At 41.1% G+C, this 9,137-nt stretch overlaps 1 protein-coding gene across 2 annotated transcripts in view; it reads left to right on the forward strand.

Annotated features, from left to right (window-relative positions):
* tln1 (talin 1) overlaps window positions 1-9,137 on the forward strand; it is a 113,507-nt gene that overhangs the window by 56,834 nt on the left and 47,536 nt on the right. For both annotated transcript variants that reach the window (XM_032540168.1, XM_032540169.1), the window contains 6 exons: window positions 1,301-1,595; window positions 2,456-2,622; window positions 3,768-3,896; window positions 5,476-5,589; window positions 6,130-6,243; window positions 8,009-8,143. In XM_032540168.1, the coding sequence (XP_032396059.1) occupies window positions 1,301-1,595; window positions 2,456-2,622; window positions 3,768-3,896; window positions 5,476-5,589; window positions 6,130-6,243; window positions 8,009-8,143 (954 nt within the window). The remainder of the gene's footprint in view (window positions 1-1,300; window positions 1,596-2,455; window positions 2,623-3,767; window positions 3,897-5,475; window positions 5,590-6,129; window positions 6,244-8,008; window positions 8,144-9,137) is intronic.

The raw sequence follows: 9,137 nt of genomic DNA on the forward strand, positions 1-9,137 counted from the left end.
TCTTTCATATACTACTGAGACATCTAAATGTCCACCTACATATAGGACATTTCATACGTAGATTGTTAGATGGGTATGCATCAATTCGGTTAACATTGTGGTGATGATCGGAAATATAAAGTACTGCGAAAAGACCAGAAAGTCCGTCAGGCTGAGGGTGTCCGGATATGGCCAATAGCAGCGAGCGGTGTCCGAATGTGGACACGGTGACGCTACCTTCTGAAAGCTGAGGAGAACAGTGAATGCTGCCTAACATCTTTAGTTTAGTTTTTAATTTATCTCGACCAAACAATAAAATAAAGGACAATCATATACAAATCAATCCAATTTCATCAAAGAACAAAAAATTCATGAGTTTGAGAAGGAGCAGACAGGAGCATGATGCTTACAGAGTCTTGTCCCTGCTTTGCAATATCATATTATTACAGGATAAACAAATACAGTGGTGCTCAAAAGTTTACATACACATGCTTAAGTTGACTAAAAAGAGGAATAAAAAATCATGTTTTGGAAATTTATTTAATACCTAAATTAAAAAATGAGGTAAAATCCAACCTTAAGGACACCAATTTTCTTTGTGAATGAAACGATTGTAAATAAATAAGTTTTATTTAAAATACAGGGGTATAAATACATACCCCTATGTTAAATTCATAGAGGCAGGCAGATTTTTATTATTAAAGGCCAGTTATTTCCTGGATTCAGGATATATGCATCCTGATAAAGTTCCCTTGGCCAGAATTAAAATAGCCCCACATCCTCACATACTCTTCACCATGCTTAGAGATAGGCATGGTTTATTTCAGTTAGACTATACCTGGTTTGATTTGATTGAGAGATGATTTTATAGAAAGTATCCCATGCTATCTCTAAGCATGGTGAAGAGTATGTGGGATGTGGGGCTATTTTAATTTAAAGGCCAAGGGAACTTTATCAGGATGCATAATATCCTGAATCCAGAAAAACTGGCCTTAATAATAAAAATCTGCCCTCTATGGGAATTTAACATAGGGGTATGTATACTATGACCCCTGTATTTTAAATAAGAACATTTATTATTTACAATACGTTATTCTATCACAAAGAAAATTGGTGTCCTTAAAGGTTGGATTTTACCTATTTTTTAATTTAGGTATTAAAATAAATTCCAAAACATGATTTTTTTATTCCTCTTTTTAGTCAACTTAAGCATGTGTATGTAAACTTTTGAGCACCACTGTAGCTAGGCATATACAGCATACAATAAGTCATACAATAAAAAACCTTTCCTTTCTTCCATCCTCTTGTAACCCTCATCAAGGTGGTGGCTCCGACCATCAGCTCCCCGGTGTGCCAGGAGCAGCTGATCGAGGCGGGAAAGCTGGTCGCCAAATCAGTGGAAGGCTGTGTGGAGGCGTCGCAGGGGGCCACCAATGACGAGGGGCTCCTGAAGCAGGTGGGCGTGGCCGCCACCGGGGTCACCCACGCCCTCAACGAGCTGCTTCAACACATCAAGCAGTACGCCAGTGGAGGCCATCCCATCGGACGCCACGGAGAAGCCACCGACCGGATCCTGGACGTCACCGAGAACATCTTCAGCTCCATGGGAGACGCCGGTAGGTGGCGGGAGCAGAGGTCACCGCTACAGGGCTCCCCCACACGGCTCCGGCTGGGTTCAAAACCATTCCCACATTCACTATTCCATATATAGTGGTTATTAAATAGTAACTTCATAACTTTTAAAACTTTAAAACCCCATTTTAGTTTGGAATGTTGATGCTCTTTAAAGTCTAAATCAAACTAAACTCTAACTTTGTATTAGGGCTGGGTATATAAAAAATATGAAATCGTTCTTTTGACCCGAAGAACCGGGTCAGGACCAGGACCGCGGCGATCTTTGCCGACAATATAATATTAAAACTGTGCGACATATTTATATATTATTATTATTATCACAACTTTCCTATCCCTTGTTTTGTGATGAATTTTGGCTGTTGAATGACGGTTGTTGTTTTTATGTTATGCATGGATGTGTGCAATATAGTTTCTTTTAGGCACCGCTGGGAAGGGGACACTCACAATATCGTTGTATTCATTGTAATATAATGATAATGAAGGCTTCTTAATAGGGCTGGGCATTATATCGATATGAGGATAGATATCGTCTTAAATTATGGATATCGTGAGTGTCTTTTATTGGTTTAAAAGGCTGCGTTACAGTGAAGTGATGTCAACTTACCAGACTGTTCTAGTTATTCTGTTATTTGCCTTTACCCACTTAACCATTATATCCACATTATTGTTGATTAAATATCCAAAATCTTACTGTGTTAATATTTTGTGAAAATAGTCAACCCAATAATATTTCCGCAACATGGACATTGATGTATTTGGTCAAGCATATTGTGATGTTTGATTTGTTTTTCCCATATTGCCTAGCTCTACTTCTTATCTTAATTTTCCTTTCACCCACCAGGTGAGATGGTTCGACAGGCCCGTATCCTCGCCCAGGCCACGTCTGATCTGGTCAACGCCATCAAGATGGACGCAGAGGGCGAGTCGGACCTGGAGAACTCCCGCAAGCTGCTGTCAGCCGCCAAGCTGCTGGCTGATGCCACCGCGAAGATGGTGGAGGCCGCTAAGGTCTGCCTTCGTCTTTGTCTTTCCTTTACGCCTGCGCTTAAAACAAGGTCACGGTAGTCTTTATTATCCCAGAGGGGCAATGCGTAATACAGCCCGCAGTGAACACACACAATCATTACAAAACAACAACAACACTGTAAGGATTAATCACTGAGAGCATGTACAGCAGCAGCAACAATTGAGTTTTTTAATCTGTTACTGTTGCTGCACCTATGGCCTTACGGGAGCATCTGAGATGCCCACAGCAGAGGGTGATTAGGATCTGCTAAGGTCGCTTTCACACCTACCTTGTTTGGTCCATTTAAAACCAACCTCAGAGCGCTCGGTTTGGTAGTCCGGATTGGTTTTGGCCGGTGTGAAAGTTCATCTGAACTCTGGTGCAGAACAAAGAATAGAACGTAGGCGTAGTCCGCCTGAAAACGGTGGTCATGGTCAACTGGACATCAACCCATGCATACTGGCACAAAGCGTCCTTCTTCAGGGTGCAGCCCTCAAAACACAGGTTCCCATTTAGTAGAAACCATGATTCCAAACACCTGAGCACACAGCCCCAGATCTCAAAGGTGAAAAACATAGGCAAACAACAAAACATTCTCATTAAAGGCACATCAACATTAGAGTCTTGGAGCTTATGAAAGAAAAGCAAGCACAGGTCGGCTTTCATACACACTGTGTCGACGTGAGACCCAAAGGTCGGTTTGTCGACCAAGACAGTCCAAAAATATTCTGCAAGTGAACACACTCCACTAGCTGTTCACAGTAAGATAGGTAGAAACAATCAAACAGACTTCTTCTTTTCCATTTGCCTGTTAGTTTACTGCGCGTCTCAAACTCAAGGCCCACAGGCTACTGCCCCTCCCCCCAACCACGTTTTTTCCTACGTTTTTGTCACTTTTGAGACATTTTGGATGCTGATTTTCTACGATGGTTGAGGAACTTTTTTCAGACTTTTTTGACCAAACTGTAAGTAAGAAGACTATACAAGACTTGCAATTTTACACTCAAGGAGATTTGACCTTTTTGATCTCAATGAACTGTACATGTCTGGCCCCTGATTCTAATTTTCCAGTGTGGCCCTTACTGAAGTAGAGTTTGACACTCTTGGTTTAATGTGTAATGTTCCATGTGTGCCTTTCCAACCCCAGGGCGCAGCAGCTAACCCTGACAGTGAGGAGCAGCAGCAGAAGTTGCGGGAGGCTGCTGAAGGTCTCCGCATGGCCACCAACGCCGCCGCTCAGAATGCCATCAAGAAACGGCTGGTCAACAAGCTGGAGGTAAAAAAAAATAAAAACAAAAAGGAAGGAGGCCGAGCAAAGAATCTGAGTGCTATTTACAATCCTTGATTGTGTTTTGTGTTGCCTGCGCAGAATGATTGGATTGACTAATGGAAGCTAGCTTTACAGGTCCTCATCAGGTGGAATTCATTGATAGTGGCGAGTGCAACCATTCTACAGCCGACCATCATTGGAGGTCTAACTGTAGTTCATGAAAAGAGTCTCTTGTTCAATTTGTTCAAAAGAAGGTAGCGTTACCGGTCCGCGTACAGTAAAGGATGGGTCTGTGTTAACTTATTTGACAGAAATCCATGCATTTATCTATGTTTGACAATTTGATAAACATAACAAAAAAAATATGCTTGAGTAAATTAAACCCCAGTTAACAAAACTATAAAATTATATTGATATATGTTAAAGGTCCCATGACATGGTGCTTTTTGGATGCTTTTATATAGACCTTAGTGGTCCCTAATACTGTATCGAAGTCTCTTTTATATAGACCTAGTGGGCCCTAATACTGTATCTGAAGTCTTTTATAAGACCTTAGTGGTCCCCTAATACTGTATTGAAGTCTCTTATATAGACCTAGTGGTCCCCTAATACTGTATCTGAAGTCTCTTTTATATAGACCTTAGTGGTCCCTAATACGTATCTGAAGTCTCTTTAGATAGACCTGTGGTCCCTAATACGTATCTGAAGTCTCTTATATGACCTTAGTGGTCCCCTAATACTGTATCTGAAGCTCTTTTTTTATAAGACTAGTGGTCCCCTAATACTGTATCTATTCTTTATAGACCTAGTGGTCCCTAATACTGTATCTGAAGTCTCTTTTATATAGACCTTAGTGGTCCTAATAAGTATCTGAAGTCTCTTTTATATAGACCTAGTGGTCCCTAATACTGTATCTGAAGTCTCTTTATATAGACCTAGGGTCCCTAATACTGTATCTGAAGTCTCTTTATATAGACCTAGTGGTCCCTAATACTGTATCTGAAGTCTCTTTATTAGACTTAGTGGTCCCTAATACTGTATCTGAAGTCTCTTTATATGACCTTGTGGTCCCTAATACTGTATTGAAGTCTCTTTATATAGACCTTAGGGTCCCTAATACGTATCTGAAGTCTTTTTTAGACCTTGTGGTCCACAATACTGTATCGAAGTCTCTTTATATAGACCTTAGTGGCCCTAGATGACGGTGATCTGAAAGTCTCTTTATATAGACCTTAGTGGTCCCCTAATACTGTATGTATATAACCTCATAAAGTGACATTTTCATGTCATGAGACCTTTAATAAATAACTGTTAAAGTCCGGTATACAGCCTAACTCTCATATTCCAGTTGATGTTCTGCTTGTTCAGCGGTTGTTTTGTAAATTGCTCTTAAACACATTTAGAGAAGATTTAAATTGCTATTTTTATTCTCAGTTCTCAACATTTTGGTGCTGGTGATTTTCCTTTTGGGCTGGCTAAAACCTCGTTTGGGGGGTGCCAAAAATGTCTCTATGCAGGAAAAAACCTGCATACTATAAAAGCAGCGTTTTAAGTTGGCACGTGTGTGTGTTGTGTTTCCTGTCAGAATGCTGCCAAACAGGCCGCAGCAGCCGCCACTCAGACCATCGCTGCTGCCCAGCACGCGGCCTCGTCCAGCAGGAACCAGGCGGCCCAGCAGCAGCTGGTCCAGAGCTGCAAGGTAGACCCGTCGCTTCATCTCACACTGCGCTGAGGCCAGCGACAAACCGAGTGGCTTCGTTTTCAAAATATCATCTCTTTTTGTTTTTTCATTTTTACTTTTTGTCTGTTCTCTTACTCTCTGTGTATTATCCTTTTGGCATCTATAGTTTGCATCCTTTTAAAGTTCAAAAGGAATGATAAAAGGCATCCAGTTTCAAACACTTTGTATTTGACTTATAACTTCTACACAGGATTACAATGCATTATTAGAATGGCATTCTGACTTACATAAAATAGATACATACACAAACCTCTCCCTTTTGGTTATGGTTTTCCCCCTCTAAGATATAGCTGTACAAGAAATGCATGCAATCTACTGTATTTCCAGTTAAACTACACTATAGTCAAACTAGATTAATACATATAATTAATTATTATTATATATAATACATTCTATATATATATAGATATATATATATCTATAGATTTAGATTTAGTCATCTATTTAATTGTGTGTGTGTCTGTGTTTGTGTGTCTGTGTCCGTCTGTGTGTCATCAGATGGTGGCGGAGCAGATCCCTCAGCTGGTTCAGGGAGTCCGAGGCAGCCAGTCCCAGCCTGACAGCCCCAGCGCTCAGCTGGCTCTCATCAGTGCCAGCCAGAACTTCCTGCAGGTGACTGCCACACACTCCACTCGCTGCATCCAATCAGGGAACAGCAGAAACACATAGTAGTGCAGTAACAGGGCCACAGACTTCTAACAGAGCGTGCATTAAAAGAATGGTACAATACAGTAATAGTGGTACAGCAGTGATACACAAACAGATTGTGTACTTTAGGCCTTGTAATTTGTTTGTGATTATTTAGGTTGTGTGATCTGTTCTGATACACAAGACAACACTGAAATAATATGACAATCTGCTGCACTGTGATGGATCACCGTCCCACTCTCTCTCATGTAGCCTTCCCACTAAGCACTGAGCTGTTCCTTAAGGAGCTTCCCCGGTCTTATAACAGGACGATAGTCTGCCAGAGCTTCCTGGTTTTGGTCCCAAAGTCTTAACCATCCAAGAAATGCTTTCACACTAGAACCGAACCGGACCACGGTTCAGCTTGGTCTAGACAGAGACAACCTCTTTTGGTCGGACCAAATTTTGTCTCTTTGGTCCGGATTGTGGTCCAGGGGAGGTTTCACATCTGTCATTGTGGTTCGGATCAAACTGAAAAGTCAAAGTCAGAACCAAATGAAGTAGGTGTGAATGTCCCCTTACTCTCTACAAGTTTATTTTCATAGTGTCTTGAATGACCTGAAATCAGGCTGGCTGGCTCCCATGTTCTCTGAAACACTTAATCTTCAGAATGAAGCACACAGGTGAAGTAGTCAAGTGAGATGTATTCAAGTATGTCCTTATGCCACTCTGTTTTGGTTGGTTGGGACTCTCCAATTCAGAAGTATGTACTTCCTTGCACAGATGCTGACATTGTATACAGATTATTTTTGTATTTAGTAATGGAATGATTTTTTATTCTAAGTACCATACATAGTGGGTCATTTTCTTAATGAATGGCCAAAATTTCCTGGCCTGTGATGTGCCAAAATGAGTTTTCCAGCAGGACCACGGGCAATGGTTGACAGTAGCCATTTCTGTTTTGCACTTGAGGCATAGAGGGGAAAAGAAGCAGCATTAAACTTCCTGCGTAAAGAAGGGGATATATGAGCTCTGTGTAGGATCTTTAGTTGGATAGCTTTTATTCTATTTCCCCTTATTTGTTGTCTATATTTATGACGATCCTCTTCCGGGATTGCTAAATTGCTGCATGAAATTCCGCCTGATGTCCTTCTTTTCTGCCTTCCTCTTTCTTTGTGTTGCATTCTAACCTCTGGTGGATTAATGAGGACCATGGTTACCTGGTCCTCAGATCTCTGCAGGGTAAATCCAGACAGCTAGCTAGACTATCTGTCCAATATGAGGACTATGGTTACCTGGTCCTCAGATCTCTGCAGGGTAAATCCAGACAGCTAGCTAGACTATCTGTCCAATCTGAGGACTATGGTTACCTGGTCCTCAGATCTCTGCAGGGTAAATCCAGACAGCTAGCTAGACTATCTGTCCAATCTGAGGACTATGGTTACCTGGTCCTCAGATCTCTGCAGGGTAAATCCAGACAGCTAGCTAGACCATCTGTCCAATCAGAGTTTTCTGTTGCACGACTAAAACTACTTCTGAACGTACACATGTTCCACCGAAACAAGTTTCTTCCCGAGGATATTTTGCAGAAGCACCATGGCTCCATCAGGCTCTTAGCACTGCCGAAGACGATTGTGATTGTTTGAAGACATGTCAATAAACCAGAGCATGTTGTTCTCCCATCTCGTAATGTGGACTAGCCAGAGGTCTTAATCTTGATAATAGTTTGTCTTTTCCTTTCTTCCCCCAGCCTGGTGCTAAGATGGTAACAGCCTCCAAAGCCACCGTTCCCACCATCGGGGACCAGGCCTCAGCTATGCAGCTCAGCCAGTGTGCTAAGAACCTGGCCAGTGCCCTGGCTGAGCTCCGGGCCACCTCCCAGAAGGTACCACACTCTGCATTCTTCATTGTTTTGTCTTTATGAAGAGGACTCACTAACATGCTATAAGGTTCAAACAGGGATAGCTACAGTATATATAACTTAATCTCTATTCTACTGCAAAATGTTTTTACTTTTTTGAATTGTTTTATTTCATTATTTACACGTATGCACTTAAAAAAGATGTAATGTACAATTTGAAGCAAATGTGGATGCATTTTGCCAAAAACCCTTTCAGGGGCTTAAAAAGTAGTTGCTCTCCAGGCAGCATATTACAAGAAATATTTACAGCAATGTAATAATCTAAATTGCATTTTATGTATGTATTAATCATTTTAGACATTGTAAAAAACAGAGACGTAGTTTAGCGTAGTACTTTACAACAATGCGTACCATAAATACCTAACTGTTACACAAAGTATAATAAATTAGTCGTAGACTTAACACAGCGCATGTGTGCACAAACACTAATTTCATTGTGAGTATACACAAGCACACTACATTAACAGACTAAGAGCATACATTCTTGTGATATGCCTTAGAGCTGCCATGATGTAGTTTTGGTTCAGAGTCTATGCAGTAGTTATCTGGCAGTGGAGCCCCGAACCTGCAGATTATTATTATTATCTATAATATATATTATTATTGTTATCCCAACCTGCAGAGGAATCTTTTAGATTGATTAAGGTCTCCCGAGCCTCATGTTCTGTCACCGGTAAGAAATGAAAATGATCATTGACTGGAGAATTTATAAAGTGAAGTAGGAGGACTGATTGCCCGGTGGAAGCTTGAAGGCCGCAGTTGGATCAACTTCTGATAAGACACATTATGATCAATAAGTCAAACGAGTGTTTTGTCCCCTGTGGACAAAGGCCGACTGACTACTTGAAAATTGGAAATATTCTTAAGTCACGTCCCACTTAAGAACCAATGTGTTTGTTCAAGCTTGTTGCATAGACAGACACAGCACTCAGATAAGTGTGTGTGTGTGTGTGTGTGT

The sequence above is a fragment of the Etheostoma spectabile genome, chromosome 16 (assembly GCF_008692095.1).
Source record: "Etheostoma spectabile isolate EspeVRDwgs_2016 chromosome 16, UIUC_Espe_1.0, whole genome shotgun sequence".
Classification (NCBI taxonomy): Eukaryota; Metazoa; Chordata; class Actinopteri; order Perciformes; family Percidae; genus Etheostoma; species Etheostoma spectabile.